General features: G+C 41.1%; 1 protein-coding gene across 8 annotated transcripts in view; it reads left to right on the forward strand.

The window, feature by feature from the left end:
• CCDC25 (coiled-coil domain containing 25) overlaps positions 1–15,601 on the forward strand; it is a 39,015-nt gene extending 23,414 nt beyond the window's left edge. For 3 of the 8 annotated variants that reach the window (XM_072796172.1, XM_072796171.1, XM_072796178.1), the window contains 5 exons: positions 1,426–1,529; positions 1,731–1,933; positions 7,613–7,709; positions 9,412–9,457; positions 14,062–15,601. In XM_072796172.1, coding sequence (XP_072652273.1) covers positions 1,426–1,529; positions 1,731–1,933; positions 7,613–7,709; positions 9,412–9,438 — 431 coding nt within the window. In that variant the 3' untranslated portion in view covers positions 9,439–9,457; positions 14,062–15,601. Of the gene's footprint in view, positions 1–1,425; positions 1,530–1,730; positions 1,934–7,612; positions 7,710–9,411; positions 9,458–11,925; positions 11,997–14,061 lie in introns of all 8 variants that reach the window. The other 5 variants (XM_072796176.1, XM_072796173.1, XM_072796177.1 and 2 more) reach the window with 3 other exon arrangements.
• The last annotated feature ends 2,156 nt before the right edge of the window (positions 15,602–17,757 follow it).

Consider the following 17,757-nt stretch of genomic DNA (forward strand, 5'->3'; position numbering starts at 1 on the left):
GTGACCAAATTCAGGATATTTAACCTGAATAGAATACTATTATTTGCTATATAGTCCATATGTAAGTTTTCCCAATTGCCCCACTACTGTCCCTTTATAGCATTTTTTTTCTGATCCAAGAACATATGTTATATACATCAAGTCTCTAGTCTCTTTTAATCTAAAGACACTTCTTTGTCTTTCAAGACATTGACACTTTGAATGGAGACCAGTTGTAGAATACCCTGTGATTTGGGTTGGTCTGATGCTTCCATCTGAGAAAGGACCACATGCGTTTTCAGGCAGGAATACCGGATAAGGGAAATCTTGTGCATTACAGTCAGGAGGCATGTGGTGCCATTTTGCCCCGTTTTTGTTGACATTAATTTTGATCACTTGAGGTGTTCACCAGATTTCTCCAGTGTATGTTATGATTTAATAAACTGTGAAATATGTTGAAAAGGGCCTTGAAGAGTGTTGGACCAGTGATTAAACAGGAATTCTTAGAGCTGTCTGAGCAGCAGTCTGGGGCAGAGGGAAAATGTGAGGTGGAGGTAGTAGGGAGGTAGGAGGAGGAATGAATGGAGTACCCAGTACCCCTTTCATCCAGAGCATCTCCACTTTTATGACTTTGATGTTTTCTTTGGTAAAAAGGTTCCATGTGAGAAAGAAACAGCAACAACAATTAAACTCTACTGAACTAGTCCAATTTCCTCATGTTTCAGCTGAGATTCTGGGAGCCATGGGGATTTTGCCTAAATGACACAGCTGGTTTGTGCTGGTGCCAGGGTAGAGTGTGGGACTTTTGAATCCTAGACCATGGCTTTTTGCTTTATCTTGCTGTTTAGTCTTTCCTGGAGCAAGGACTCTTTTGGGAACTGATGAAACTTTCTTGTTTGGTTCATTTCTCCTTTTAAAAAAGTGCATATCATAAATTTTGCCTTCAATATTTGGGAGTCTCAGAAATCCCTGAAGCTAATCTAATCCACAGACTCCTGCTTTCCTTTGTAATACATTTGCTTGAATTGTGTTGGTCACCTTTACCATTTTCCTTCTGTGGGTGGGTTTTATTTATTTATTTATTTTTAAAGTTTTTTTTTTTATTTTTTATTTATTTATGACAGTCACACAGAGAGAGAGAGAGAGAGAGAGGCAGAGACACAGGCAGAGGGAGAAGCAGGCTCCACGCACCGGGAGCCTGACGTGGGATTCGATCCCAGGTCTCCAGGATCGCGCCCTGGGCCAAAGGCAGGCACCAAACCGCTGCGCCACCCAGGGATCCCTGTGGGTGTGTTTTAAAAAAAAGTATTTGGTGATTTGAATCATTGGATGACTGTTTGTGCTAAGCCTCTCCCTTCATTGGCTTTTGGTAATTTGCCAGTGGGTGAGGGAGTGCATTACTCAGTATCCTCCTACCTGCATGTTGAAGATAGTCTCTCTTGGCAGGCTGCAAGATGAACAACGTTAATGTGGTATATACACCGTGGGCTAACCTGAAGAAAACAGCTGACATGGATGTGGGACAGATAGGCTTTCACAGGCAGAAGGATGTAAGTGTTGCGTACCACCAGAGGAGGTGGAGTGGAGTCCTGGGCTTTTCTGTTTCCTGCCAGCATTGCTGAAGGCTCAGCATGATGCCTGCTTTCTAAATCCCTTTCAGCTGGGTTGCTCTGGCCCCTAGAAAGCATCTCCTCTGTTCTGGGGGCAAAATCTACAATAAAGATTCAATATTGTTCCTGGCCCCCTCAAAGGTGAAAATTGTGACTGTGGAGAAGAAAGTGAATGAGATCCTGAACCGGTTGGAAAAGACCAAAATGGAGCGGTTCCCTGACCTAGCAGCAGAGAAGGAATGCAGAGACCGGGAAGAGAGGAATGAGAAAAAAGCCCAAATTCAGGAGATGAAAAGGAGAGAAAAGGAAGAGATGAAGAAGAAGCGAGAAATGGACGAACTAAGGTATGTCGGAGCTGCAGTGTTGGTGTCAACCTTGGAGGCTCCTTGCTGCTGATTTTCATCAGGGACCAGCCCATAGAAAGATATACTGGTGGAGGGTGGGATGCAGGACACACTCAGGGCCTGAGTAGCCTCGGAGAAGGTGGTTGTACTAATGAGTGTTGGTCAATTGATGCCCTTTGGTAGAGGCAGGGTATAAGTGCGTGTGCAGTAAAAGAGCCCATTTTATTCTTAGATAAACCATCAGAGGTTATCTTTAGCATTCAGTTTGTAAACCTCTTCAGGAAAAGAAAAAGCGGTATATTAGCGGTTTAACATTGACTAGCTATGGTATTTGAATAAGGTTGTCTTAGCTCTGAAGGCCAATGCTAGTAATTCTTAAAATCTGTTTTTAAACCCCTCCCCCTTTTGGGACTCCTGGTGGCTCAGTGGTTGAGTGTCTGCTCTTGGCTCAGGTTGTGATCCCATGGTCCTGGTATTGAGTTCCCAATCAGGCTCCCCGTGGAAAGCCTGCTTCTCCCTCTGCCTGTGTCTCTGCCTTTTTCTCTGTGTCTCTCATGAATAAATAAATATTTTTTTAAATTAAAAAATAATCCCCCCTTTTTTTCAGTATTTTGAAAGTTGGAAATAATTAATGTAATGTGGCCTACCCCAATGTAATATAAAGGCACTACATTTTAAAATGATAAATAGTAGAGGTTACCTGGCTGGCTCATTCTGAGTCTTGTTGATCTCAGGGTTGTGAGTTCAATCCTCACATTGGGTGTAGAGCCTGCTTAATAAAATAAAATAAAATCTTTGAAAAATAAATACAAATAAGTAAGATAATAAATAGTAGTTAGTATACAATTTGGATCCTGAGAATATTGACTCTGTTAGTTTTCTGTGGTTTTTATAACAAATTATCACAAATTTAGTGGCTTCAGACAACATAGATTTATTATCTTATAGTTCCATCCATCCATATGTTAAAAGTTCAACATGATTCTCACTGGGCTAATATCAAGGTGTCAGCAGGGCTGTGTTCCTTTCTGGAGCTTTAGGGGAGAATCTTGACTTTTCCATCTCCTAGAGGCTACCCACATCCCTTCCTCCATCTTCAAAGTCAGCAACATGGCATCTCTGAGACCCTCCCTCCATAATTGCAGTCCCATCTCTGACCACAGCTTTCTCTACTGTGTAGGACCAGTGTGATGACATTGGGCCCACCCAGACAATCCATAACCTCTCCATCTAAGATCCACATTGCAAAGTCCCTTTTGCCAGATGAGGTAACATATTTGTGGGTTCTGGAGATGTAGACATCTCTGGGTTATTATTCTGCCCACCATAGTGAATCTGTAGTAGATGTGTTTAGTGTTATACCTAAAGGTACTCCTAGGTTTTCTTTGTCACAGAAGGAATTTAGTCCTGCAGTTTCTACTCATTGAATTTCTAGATTTTCCCACAATTCTCCATAGATAGCCATTTGTGTTAAGTATACCAAAAAGAAAGAGGAGAAGAAAATATATTGTTGTGCCTTTGCGAATAGTATATAGGAACAAAATGAGCTGTCTTGCCATGTCCTGACTCAGTTTTCTTGGAATACACTGAATTATTAGATTGTTGGGTCAGAACATAGGTATTATGATGAAGTACTGGTATTTTTCAGTTATCTGCATGCATATGCTCCCTTTGGGGGTTCTGCGAAAACGGGATAAGTGGCTTCATTTAAAATACAGTATTCGAATGGAGAACTCTGGAAATGTTATCCTGAGTTATCTGTCAACACAAGACAAACAAATTTACAGATTTGGGTTTGACCTAGATTGTGAGTCTGCTTTGTGTTGTGAGTGAAAGAAAAATTATCAACTCAGCGCAACAAGATGTGTGGAATTTTGAGCAATATGAGATGGAGAGTAATATATTCATTTTTGTTTTTTGTGTGATGTGGGAAGAAGATTGAAAACATACCTTCTTGTGCCCTTTACAAAGCTAACAGTTTTATTTAGAAACATATGTTGGGAATATAATACCACCTAATTTACTTAAAAACTTAACAGGAAAGAATAGCTAGTATTTTGGACACTTGTCATCTGGCAAACACTGTACTGTGTTTAGCTGCATTATCTCATTTAATCCCAACAATAGTCTTATGAGACAAATATTGTTATTATTTGTATTTTCCAGAAGAGGCAACAGCTTGACAAGCAGTTAAGTAGCTTGTACAAAGTCACACATAGTTTAGTATGAGTCTTAAGCTCACACATGCTATTACCACTCTTCTACCTCTGCTCAGTCTATTCGGCGTTAAAGTAAAATTTATTCCAGGGCACCTGGGTGGCTCAGTGGTTGAGCGTCTGCCTTTGGCTCAGGTGGTGGTCCTGGGGTCGAGCCCCTCATTGGGCTCCCTACATGGAGGCTATCTCTCCCTTTGCCTCTTTGTGTGTGTGTGTGTGTGTGTGTGTGTGTGTGTGTGTGTCTCATGAATAAATAATAAAATATTTTTAAAAACTAAGTAAAATTTATTCCATATGAATCAAGTAATTTATAGATAGAGTAATCTTCTTAAAATGCATTTTTGTTTCAAATCAAGCTGCGTACTAGTAAATAGGGGATTTTGTATGTGTGATTCTATTAGTTTAAAATAAAACACAATGTTCATATTTCCCAGGTTTTCTTTTGTAGTATCAAGAACACATAAAATATTTAAATAAGCTGAGGGGGGGAAAAATCTCATTGTTAATTGAATGAAATATTTGCCTCAAAAACAAATTTATCTAACCAGTCCTATTTTTTAAGCTGTCCCTAGTCCCTTGTAATTTTTCCATTTGTTTTCTCAGACACAAATTTTTATCCTACATTGCTCTGGTGCATATATATCAAAAGGAAAATGTAAATGGAATAAATGGAAAAATTACTTTTCTAGTCCCATGTTTTTCTACACAGTTTTGTCCCTGCTGCTTTCTTTTTAATAAATGATCATGGATCTCAAAAAACCAAAAACAACTGATGTGTTTATTTCTGTGAGACCTGTGCCTCAACAATGACTTGCTTTTCTAAGCTCCTGGAGCTAGAAGGATGTGAGGCAGAGCTGCAGAGTGGGGAACCCATGCAGGTACAGACCAAGGACTTGCTTGTTTGCGTGCTGTGTCCTGCAACTTCTGTGAAATTCCAGCTACCAGTGCTTGCTTCTGACCTGTCTTAGAATTTGTTTTAATATATTTCTGGTGCAAAAAAAAAAAATTTCTGGTGCATCTATCACCTTAGTTTCTATTCTTTGACTCTCCCACCCAAGAGATCAAATGCTGGGCCTACGGAATCTTCTCATTCTCAAGTCTTTCACTTGGCTTTCTGACAATGAAAATTTCATTAACTTTCACCAGCAGTCAGTTCTTTTATTTGGACCATCTGGTAGCATATATCCACTTCAGTTGCTGCGATTGCTTAAGAAACGACTTTTGAATCTGCAGGGGATTCTGTAGAGAAGCCAAGAAGATATTCTCATCCCAGAAGTTATCCGCAATGCTTGCAGATGATTTCAGCAAAGAAATATTCAACAGCTTCATATCCGGGGATATCCAACTTCCCTCCAATTCTAAAACCATTATTTGCACTCTAGTCTCCTTTCTCTTCTCAAGTTTTTGGGCAAGAATGGCAATAAGCTTCTCATTTCTAATGTCTACTGTGACAAAAAAAATGGATGGAATTGCCATTGTAAAATCTCAAGTTCTTTGAGCTCTAGTTTGGTCCCTATCTTGTCAGCCCTCAGCTCAACAAGGAACAAAGCCAAGCCCACCCCTTAGAAGACACAACTTCTGCTCAGAGGCAAAGAGCGGTAGACCTGGAGACAGAACTCCATCTTGTTCTTGCCGATGATTTACTCCTTGTTCTCAGCATGCAGGAACCATAACGATCTGTTTGACAATGTAAATAGGTCTCCGTAAAGATCATCCTTTTCGATAGGTTTTAGAAATATTTGGGTTGTTGGAAGGATGGTATATGAACACCCTCTGTTCACCATTTATTTTCTTCATTTAACCATTGTGAAAATTTCCCCTTCCTTAGACTTCGCATATTAATTCTCACTTGCCCATCTTACTCATTAGCTCCTTAACACATGCCCTGTGAGCCCAGGAACTCATGGGGTTTTGGTTTAGAGAGTCTTTGTGTAGGGTTCAGGTGTAGGGAAGAAATCTCACACATTCCTTCCTTTCCATAACCACTGCACTGTAAGGCATGCATTAAGTAAGACAAGATAACCAGAGACCCAACACAGGTTTTCAGAGTAGTCTTTTGTCTTAGGTGTGACCTTTCCTGCAGAACAAGAGAAGCAGAAGGGCTTTTGCTGGGTCTACATTTGGTTTGAGAGAGCAGGCATTTGGAGAAATCTTTTAGGCAGGTTACCCACGAGTCTCCCAACAGACACCATTTATTGGCAGGTGCTAGGGAAAAGCATCCCTGACTCCCTTCGGTGTGTTCTAACCCTGTTGTTTCATCTCAGTGGAATGCATGGGGTTGGATCCAAATGAAAGCTCACCTGCTGTAGGTCAATCTTGTATTTATTTATTTGGACTTTGTGGTATCGTGTAATAAGCACCAACATCAAAATCAAGCTCTTCCAACATGTGGGTATTTAAACCAGAAGAAATAATAGAGGAAGGCAGTTAATAGAGGATAAGTAAATAACAGATCAGAAAAGAAAAAGGTGGGGACTATGGCTACCTGAGATAGAGATATTTAAAAATTGGGAGTCTGAGAGGTCGGAATTTGAACCCAAGACTCAGGTGATGGAAGTCAAGACCAGGACAAGACCCAAGTAAAATGGCAAGTCACAACTGAATGTATCATCAGTTTCAACAGTAACATGAGCTTGATTTGGAGGCAAAGATTACTTTAGCAAGATTGTTAATGTGTGAATAGTTAGAAGATTTGAAGCTAGGTTGGGTTGGGGCCATGGGCAGGGGAAAAGAGTGACTCCTGGGTTTCTGGTGTGTGAGCAGGAATGGATGGTGGCACCATTCTTTGAGTTGAGGGAATACTGGGAAAGAACCAAACTGCTTTTGGACCATGAGTTGTGAGGGGATATATGAATCTGAAAATATCTTGAGGTATCCAAAACATCAGATAGGCAGTTGGATGTATGAGACAGGTCACTCAGAGGAAAAGTGTGACAAAGGCTAAATCTAAATCTGTATGTTGCTTTCATTGAAGTGAGCACTCAGACCTAGTGGTTCTTGAACATGGCTTGTGGATGCCTATCTTCACTAGGCAGTTTTAAAATGCAGCCAGGATTGAGGTTCCCTGCTCTATCCACTTTGTGCTCAGTATGCCTCTTTTCTTTCTGTTCATGCAGCTTGTCGATCTTACCTGTGTATTTCTTATAGATACCACCTCCTCTGACAAGCATCACCTAATCTCTCCCAGAGAGATGTCTCCCAGATGGTTGTCTCTAAATGGGACAGTTCTCCTTCCCTCTCCTCAGTTTTCCGTTTTGTATTCTCTACTTGGTAAAATGGCAGTTCATATTCTCTACTTGGATGTCTTGCCATTACTTCATATGCGACATGCCCCAACCCAAGCATACCTGCTTTGCAACACCTTCCCATTTCTCTCAACTGTAGCATTACTTCCTTCAAACCACCCAAGCTAGAAACCTTGATATCCTCGTCGATTCCTCTTAGATTTATCCCTTCTTACCAGGACAGCTGTTAACAGCATGGATTCATGCCTTCTGCTGGGGACATTGCGGCGGACTGAGGCATGTTGGCAGGAGTGTGAGCTGCTCAAGAGTCCGATGGTGGGTTCAGACGCTAGCTTCTCCCCCTAGTTAGCTGGGAGACCTTGGACAACTTCCCTAACTTCCCTGACTGCCTCCTGTGTCTTCAGTAGGCCGGATACTGTCCCTCACCTTATAAGGCAGTTGCCTGATTAGCAGTAATTTATGAAGTATATAGAACAGGTCCTAGCAAATAAAGGATGCTTGTTAAATGGTAGGTACTATTATTATTAACTTCTCTCCTTGCCTTAATTTCCTTTCTCTCTCCCTTCTATCTGATACAGATTATTCTTTTTTATTATTATTATTTATTTATTTGATAGCACAAGCAGGTAGAGTGGCAGGCAGAGGGAAAGGGAGAAGAAGCAGGCTCTCCACTGAGCAGAGAGCTTAACATGGGGCTCAATCCCAGGACCCCAGGATCATGACCTAAGCCAAAGGCAGATGTTTAACCAACTGAGCCACCCAGGCGCCCCAAGATTATTCTTTTTAAAACACTGGTATTATGGGATCACTTTCCTGTGTCTCTGTGTTTTGTTTTGTTTTGTTTTTTAAGATTTTATTTATTTATTTATGAGAGACACAGAGAAAGAGGTAAAGACACAGGCAGAGGGAGAAACAAGCTCCCCGCAGGTAGCCCAATGTGGAACTTGATCCCGGAATTCCAGGATCACACCCTGAGCCAAAGGCAGTCTCTCAACCACTGACCGACCCAGGTGTCCCTCTGTGTGTTTTTAGTTGAATTTTTTGCATGGTTATGGCTGAATAGGTCCTATCTCCCCTCCTGGTAGGCTCTTTGAGGCTATGCTCTGTCTTATTCATCATTTTCTGTTTTCTTCCCATCTTTCCTTCACCCAGGCTTAGCACAGGGCTTTACACATCCCAGATATTCAGTAAATATGTATTAAATCTCACGTGTCTCTCTACTCCATCCTATGTTGTAACTTCTTGCCAATTGTGTTAGCTCACACATAGGACAGCATAATTGGGCCCACATATCCAGACAAATTTCTCAGTACTTTGCCTTCAGATTCTTGAATTGATTTGAGACATCATTACAAATACTGTCTCTTTGTCTTCACTCCTACCATTCTCTGGATCTGTCTCTGCCATCATTCAATCATCCTCCACACTGGTTAGGCTCCCTTTGGGTGCTGACTCATCTCCTCATGAGTTCCTGTAGCCTCTACATTCTGGGCAGTCTGCCCCAGCTAGGGATCCTGTCTGCTCTTGACCATAGATGGGTTGCCTCATCTAAATAATGTCATCTACCTCACGGTACTGTGGAAGTGACATGAAATGAGTATGAGCAAGCACTTTGTAGACTATCACATGTAGTACACATCTTATTTACTGTTCGTAGATATCTACCCTTTTTTTGTTGCAGTCTTCTTGAGGGCGGGGATCGTATTTTCCTCCAAAAGACCCTCAACAGTGCTGGATTCATGGCACATGTTCACGAAATACTTCTGGCTGGACAGCCTTATTTTATTAATTTAGTTATTTTTAGAGAGGGGGTGGAAGGGCAGAGGGATTTGGGGAGAGAATCTTTTTTTTGGGGGGGTATCTTAAGCAGGCTCCATGCCTAGCACAGAGCCCAACGCAGGGCTCAATCTCATGACCCTGAGATCATGATCTGAGCCAAAATCAAGAGTCAGACACTTAACTGACTGAGCCACCCAGGCACCTCTGGATAAACAATGTAAATGTTTTTTTCTTCTAGGAGCTATTCATCATTGATGAAAGTTGAGAACATGTCTTCAAATCAGGTATGTTCACGTTATTTGCTTCAGTGTTGTGCTGTGAAATAATTAAGAGTTTTTAATAATTGGGTGACTAGTCAATACTGATTCACATGTTGCTGATGGCTTGGCGTGATTTGGCAACCATCAAACATTCAAGTGGATTCTATTAGGCACCATCCCTCCTTCCCTGCGGACTTCTCACGTGTTTTTAAGTAGGTCATCTCATGGAAAAAGACTGTTGGAATTTGTTGTGGAGTGCAGGTCTGTTCCAGCACTTTCCTGAACCTTATTTCCCTTTTTCTAGTGCTACATGCAGAAGTGCCCTTATTAATATTCTATATTAATGTGACTGTAAATTCTGTATTATAACAACTGAAAACAAAATTGTCACCTTCAATTAAAAGATAAAATCAAAATATTAACCCCAAGATCTTACCTGCAGCCTAAGTGACAGCATTGATTTCATGCTCTTCGGGACCTCAGATAAGGAGACATGGAGCTCCATATTAGAGTACTGAAGGAATTTTCTTAGCATCAGCATCTAATAATTTTATTGGAACTATGTCAGGGACTTACTGTCCCAGAGTACTATCTTCTGAAAATCTATTTTGAAATGGATGGCGCACAATTTAGCTATTACTTAACAAGCTGCAAAAAATTGAAACTGGGTGGATATGTTTGCTGTTACTTTGCATGTAGCATAGTTTATAAATACAATTGACCCTTGAACAACACACGGGTTTGGGCATCAACCCCCTCTACACAGTTGAAAATCTGCATATAACTTTTGACTTCCCCAGAACTTTAACTACTATTGACCAGAAGCCTTACCTGTAACGTAAACAGTCAGTTGACACATATTTCGTATGTTATGTGTACTATGTACCATATTCACGCAATCTGGTCAGCTTAGAGAAAAGACCATAAAATCATAGGGAAGAGAAAATACATTTAGAGCCCCAAATCATATTTATTGAAAAAGCTGTGTGAGTAGTAGACCCATGTGGTTCAAACACATGTTGTTCAGGAGTCAACTCTATACACTTCAGATCTGTGGTGTTCAGGATACTCGCCTCTAATTACACGTGGTCATTTAAATGTAATTAAAATTTGATTTCCTTTAAAAACTCAGTTTCTCAGTCATAGTAGCCACTTGTGGTCCAGTGGTTGCCATATTGGACAGTGCAGAAATTGAACATTTCCACCATCACAGAAAATAGCGTTAAACACTACTGCCTTAGATGCTTAGAAATAATTAACAGAATTTAAGCTCTCTTAAAGGTCATCTAGTCAAACCCCATAGGGTAATTCATCACTTGGGGTTGTTAGTAGGATTTTACCTTGTTCATAAGAACAATATTCTTATTCCTATCTCTGAATTTAAGAGGCTCCTTTGTCAGAGTCAGAGATGTAGCTTTGTAATTTATTCCTGAAAAATTCAGGAATAGCATTATATAATTAAATACAGCCTTGAATTTGAAGGGTAGAGTCCTAAGCTGTCGTTTATTAAGTAGATAAGCCTGAGAAAGTTCTTTAACCTCTCTGAGGGATTATTCATCAGCAGTGGAAGGGGGACCTGTTACTTCCTGGGTCTGTGCTAAAATATAAACAAAGGTGTATATGTGAAAGTTATCTCTGAATAGAAACGGTCATTGTTATTTCTTATCACTATAGTTCTTAGTTGCTGTTTGTGGGACAGAGTTTCAGGATTAATGATGATATGTATTTAATCCCTTCTGAAAACTACTCTTAGATTTCTTGGAACTCTTAAAACAGCTTCACAGTGAAGCAGAATTCTTTAACATACTCTCAGTCTAATATCTTTGTTGTGGGTTATTGTTGCTTATCAGAATTTCTTTTATGTAGAGGCTATTTTCCAGCAGAAATCTGGCACCTGTATTATGTTAATCTGAGGCATATTCATTTCCATCATTGTGGATTTTAAAAATATGGACATTCTGGAATTAATACAGATGCATATATATATATACACACACACACATGTTCTGTATACACATTAATACATGATCTCATTAGCGACAGATGTTAAAAGCTCTAGGGTTAGCAAGTCAGTTTTGTAGACCAAAGGACTACTATTACCTTTCCTCTTCCTCTCCTGAGCTCCAGGTTTCAATCAGATTCACATTTCCAAGAAAGTCTTCCATTGGGTGTTTTTACTCTTTCTCGCAATGGAAGGACTCTTAACAGCTTTCCCCCATACCCCATACTTCAAAAGAATAGGTCTATAGGTCTTTTTTTTTTTTTTTTTTTTAAGATTTTATTTATTTATTCATGAGAGACACAGAGGGGGGGCGGGGGCAGAGACCCAGGCAGAGGGAGAAGCAGGCTCTATGCAGGGAACCCGATATGGGACTCAATCCTGGGACTCAGGTATCACGTCCTGGGCCAAAGACACGCACCAAACCGCTGAGCCACCCAGGCATCCCCAAAAGGATAGGTCTTAATTCTCCTTGTAACCATCTTCTGTTTAGGGGATACAGACCTTATTCAGTTTGCCTCCATGATCACTTGATCTTCAGATGCAGCTTTGTGTTTATGTAAGGTAGGACTTGAGTTTTAATTTGGCTTATATAAAATCATCAGGAAAAATGTTAATCTTCCACTCTGAAGTTGATTTTAATTTTGAGCTTTTGTTCTCCTATTTAGAATAATCCTCTTCAGTCGGTAACTTCTTCCTAATCTTTCTAAATTTGGTATTAGTAAATAGTTCCTTTCAATTCAGTTTTATTTGCTAATCACTTTATAGGTGGATGACAGGAAGCTTGTCTTGCTGTATTGAAAAACATATTGACTCTTAAAGTAAAGGTAAATGTAAAAATTGTCCAAATAGAGGCACCTGGGTGGCTCAGTTGGTTAAACTTGGGATTTCAGCTCAGGTCATGATCTCAGTGTCATGGAATCAAGCCCCATGTCCATGCTGGAGCCTACTTGGGATTCTCTCTCTCCCTCTGCCCTTCCCTACTCCCTGTTCTCACACATGCTCTCTCTTTCTTAACAACAACAACAAAAAAGGAGTTCACATTAAGTCTTGAATCTCAAATGTATATTTATTTTTTTTTAATTTTTATTTATTTATGATAGTCACACACACACACACACACACACACACACACACACACAGAGAGAGAGAGAGAGAGAGAGAGGCAGAGACATAGGCAGAGGGAGAAGCAGGCTCCATGCACCGGGAGCCCGACGTGGGATTCGATCCCGGGTCTCCAGGATCACGCCCTGGGCCAAAGGCAGGCGCCAAACCGCTGCGCCACCCAGGGATCCCTCAAATGTATATTTAAAAGATACCATAATCCCCAACTACCAGCAGACACGTGGGACAGACACCCTGCAAATCTGACTCACAGCCTAGGGAGTGACAGACTTTCATTGTCACCAACCCAAATTATCTTAAGAGTGTTTTTCCCAGTGTTTGGGATCTAATACTTACCTTCCATGCTAGATGGTGACTCTTTGAACATCTTTAATGCTAGGATTTCTGCTTAGGACTGACTCCAGGACAGTCACAGTTCCAGTTCTTGTATAGAACACCAATTAGTTCGCTCTTCATACAACTATCAAAAGCATTTTTACTGTGGCCTCAGTTCGTTGTGCTCATTGAAGGGAACTGGAGATCACACCAGACTTCAGAAACCATCGTTTCCTGCCTATATTTCTGTCTTTACTAAGAGCTATTAAGAAGGAGCAGAGTGTATACATCTGGAACCCTGAGCCCTCTCTCCCCTTCTCTAACAGCTCAGGTATCAGGCCATGGGTAAGAGAAGCTGCAGCAAGGGATAAGGGATAAGTTCATTTGCAAGCAAATGTCCCAGACTTAGACATTTAGTGAATGTTGGCATCCAGAGCAGTTTTTTCAGGGTGTGCAATAGCTCAGAAAGGAGTCTGGAGCTCTACTCTTGTCCTTGGTCTTTAGGACTTGTCTCTAAGCCACACAGTAAAATCAGTGCCTTTATACTGATTATATATATCAGTGTGTGTGTGTGTGTGTGTATAATGTGTATATATATCAGTATATATATATGATATGTATATATACATATATATATATACATATCATCATGTAAGATTTTTTAATTAAACTTGTCAGGCCACCTAACTTGGTAGTAGCCTATGGCTTCCTAATCACTTTTTCTATTAAAAAAAAGAAGAAGAAGAAAAATATCCATTTTGTGACAACCTTGAGGTTCAAAATAATGGAATTCAGGTAAAAAATGTGTTAGCCTATTGGCAGCATTGGTGGCATAAGGATATGAGGCAGGATCTGCTTGGATTCATATTTTGGTATGTTTGTTGAAGGAGCAATCCGTTTTCTTTGTGTCACACTTACTACGCCCTATCCTAGGCCAGGTGAACCTTTACTTCATAATTTGGAAACCGTCGGGCACTTGTTGCTATATGTAATTCAGGCCATATTAGGACACCGTAGAAATTCAACTCCTACTTTAAGATAGAGAGGTGGTGAGTGCATGTAATGATTTTACTTTCTGAACTCTGCAGTTACGCATAAGGAAGCTTGTTACTTAATAATTGTGTACATTTTAAAAATTGAGTTATTTATTTTGAAAGCTTTTACAGTTTCACCTTTTTGTTTTCTACAGGACGGCAATGACTCTGATGAATTCATGTGAATGGAGGAAAGGACCTTTGAAAGATGTGAATTGCAGGACAGTTTCAGATGATCTGATTTCACCTGTATTCAGAGATACAAAAAAAACAAATTCTACCTTCATTCTGCACAAATACTACCAACGTTGGAGTTAAAAAAAAAAAAGTGTTCCCTTTTTTGCTGACAGAAAAGGATCAGATATTTATAATATATTTGGACTTGAAAACAGCATATAACTTTAGGAAAGTGAAAATATTTTTGCTGAAACATGTCTTGGTACCTCATGAAAGTTGGCTGCCCCTATTCCTGGGATAGACTTTAGAACAAACCAGCTCTGCAAAGTATTTGTTCCTGTGATCTGTCCCTGAAAACAGATGTCTTGAAAAACTTTTCATATTTCTTAAAATAGCTTCACTTCTGTTAAGAAGAATGTATCAGTGAGCAATATATGCGAACGTTGCCCTCAACCCTCATTTCCTGACTAGAACAAAAATGCTTATGGGTTTTGATGGTGATAGTGATATTTTCAGAAGATTGCTGGCTTCAGCATTCTCGTCCCATTGTGCTGGGTGAGTCTCTTTGCAGAGTTGTCCACGGCTCTCATTTTGTCCTGGCTTCTGTCTTGCACATCCGTTCTCTGAGCGAGGGCCTCCCCCTAGGTACCATCATGCTTAGAGAAGTAGTCCACCTTAATCAAAGTTGAGCATGTAGCAGTGTTTACCCGAGCACCTAGTAACCCAAGCCACATACGTACAACTTCAGGCTCCAGAGCCATGTCTCAGCGCCAAGGGAAGATATGGGGAAGCATGATCTGAATCATTTTCAGAATGTGTAAGTTACCTGATTTTTGCTTGGGGATGCAGCAGAAAGCAAAAGTCCCACATTGGGGTTATACTTTTAGAAAGAATGAGGCATTTTACAAGCCAACAAATTAACTTGTTTATTTACCTTGAAATAATATTTACTTTGAGTTGTATCTCCAGAGTTCAGATTTCTCAGTTGTAGGTCCAGTAATGTAATAGGTAACAGGACTCCTCATCTGAACCACCTACTCTCCAGGGGGATTCTGAATAGAAGGTGTATTTTTATTGCAATCCCTGTAGGAAGAGATAAAACAAAACATGAAAGGGGAAGAAGAAAAGCCTGCAGGTCAGGAGGCATACAAATTCATATTTTAACCACACCCAGAACTCTACACAAACTTTTTATTCTTAACTGTATTCTAGCCCAGCAAAAGTTATCCTTCTCCAACAAATACTCTACCTGTAAGAGCACTTTGGAACTGTGGGTAAAACTAAAGACTTCAGTGTTTCTATTTATCCCAAGTTGGTGTGTGAGGTTGAACTGGAAAATTGCCCTGAGGCATACCTCAGCCAGATTTTGAGAGGGGAGATATGGGAGATGACTCCAGAAATTAGTGATTGTGTGTATGTGTGTATGTGTGTGTCTGTGTCTAATAACATTCAGCCTGGAGTTCCATGATTTTAGAAATGTAAAAATAAAGAATCATTTTCTATTTGGAAGGACATTAATATATGAACTCTTAGAATGTGCTCTTTATCCCCATCCCCACACTGGTTCTGGGGTGACCTGGCTGTAAAAAATCCTCATCCATCTTAGCTCAGCATGGCAGCTTCTAGAAGCTATCCTCTATCTCCCTCACTGCCACGTGTGTCTCTCCCTCAGATGCCCACGGGGTCCGAGGGGATGACCTTTCCCAAACCCTCTCTGGATTGAGTGGAAACGCACACGGCCCCTGCCCGCCACCAGAGGCACATCTTTCACACTGTGGCAAACATCTAGAACAGGGGGATCTTGGCTCTGGCATCACCTGTGTCCCCTCAGCCTGCCACTGCTGCTGAAGGACTCCCCTGTACCATGCCCCCCCCACCCCCGCCATGACAGCAGATATGGTTAGAGCTTTTGAAATAGATGACTGTTTTTAGTGTAGTGTGAGAGATCCTGGGGTCTAAATGTTGAACATATCCTAATTATCACCTCACACTGGTTTAAAATGTCAGAGCCTCTCCTCTGCATTCTCTTAGTTGAATTCCTAGCTCTCAAGCTTCCTGAGTGGCTCTGTGTATTGGGCAGTCTTTTCCCCAGCACCCATGTTCCCAAAAAAAAGAAAAGCAAGGACCTGTTCTCTTGAGGGTGTTGGTTCCGTACAGGGCGTTACAGGTCACACTGTTGGCCCTAAAGCCATCTTTCTTCCTAGTGGCCTGTTAACTATACTTCCTATAGGAAAATGCCTAATCATTATTTTGATGAGCTGTGCCCTTGATCAGATCCATGGGTCCTGAGGGTGTCTCTTTTTAACTGTCTCATTTCCCTACTCAGATCTGCAGGCTGCGGGTGAGGTTCACATTATCGTTTAATTTGTTAAACAAAGTCGCCTCTGTTTTATTCTTAACAGCTGTAGAATCCATTTCTTATCAGCCTTTGTTGATCTGGGGTCAAGATCTTGGGCCGAAGGAGATCAGACACAGTGCTGGTGCTGAAACGCATATGGGGAAGCTTACTTACCAAAGTATGGAAGGTTTTGTTTGACATTAGCAGAATAGGCAACAAACTAGCTGAAGGCAGTAGCTCTTGTTTATTTTTATTGTTTTATATTTAACTCTTTCTCCTAGCACAGCTTTTGCTGAGCCTTTTAACTGTTCAGAGCCAGGGGTTGCCCCACTCAGAAAGGAAGGTGTCAGGTGGGGCAGCCCGGGTGGCTCAGCGGTTTAGCGCCTGCCTTCGGCCCAGGGTGTGATTCTGGAGACCCAGGATCAAGTCCCACGTCGGGCTCCCCGCATGGAGCCTGCTTCTCCCTCTGCCTGTGTCTCTGCCTCTCTCTCTCTCTTTCTCATAAATAAATAAATAAAATCTTTTTTTAAAAAAAAAAGGAAGATGTCAGGTGTACACAGGGCAGGAGTAGGAAGACATCAGCTCTAGCCTCCAGCTCTGGACCAGAGCTCTCCCCTGGACCCCCCATCTTCGCCTCTGAGAGGCAAAGCCCTTGGTCTCTGGGCTAGAATAGGTTCTAGGGGAAACTTCACAGGACAGGGAAATAGAACACCCTTCTAGTGATATTGAAGCCTGCCTTTTCTCTGTTTGATTTCAAATATGGCATCGTGAATGACAAAACCCATGCTCAGAATGATCATGGTCAAGTGAGTGGGCAAACTTTGATTTTAAAGAAGCCTATAAACAATCAAACTATAATATAATCGGAAGTGTAAAATTAGAAACTGAAATTCCAAGCTACATTTCCTCTCAACCCCTCTAACTGCAATAAGTATGGCAGCTCAGAAATGAGGACACCACTGCCAGCGCCCAAGCGGGCTCCCGTTCCAGTTTCACTTAGACCTCTTCTCTGCTCGGCACCCGTGGGCCCAGCACGGGGCAGGAGGCTTTATGTGCACTCTTGTCATTTCACGAACGAGAAGATGCCAACTACATATCCATCACATCCGAGATGAGCAATATGTAAAATACAATAAAAGCTTTTAGTTTGAGTAGAACCAAGTGTATGTGTGTGATTTTACTTTTCACTTTGCTTCCCCAAGCCTCTGCCTCACTGATGGGATGTGCATACTTCTTTTAGATGAGTAAGAAGAAGGAGGTTGGTGGCTGCCTGAAATGACACCCTCTAAATGGTCAGGTTTGCTTCTTAGCAGGAGGAAAGGAATACATCAGGGTG

Source organism: Canis lupus, chromosome 24 (genome assembly GCF_048164855.1).
Source record: "Canis lupus baileyi chromosome 24, mCanLup2.hap1, whole genome shotgun sequence".
NCBI classification, from domain to species: Eukaryota; Metazoa; Chordata; class Mammalia; order Carnivora; family Canidae; genus Canis; species Canis lupus.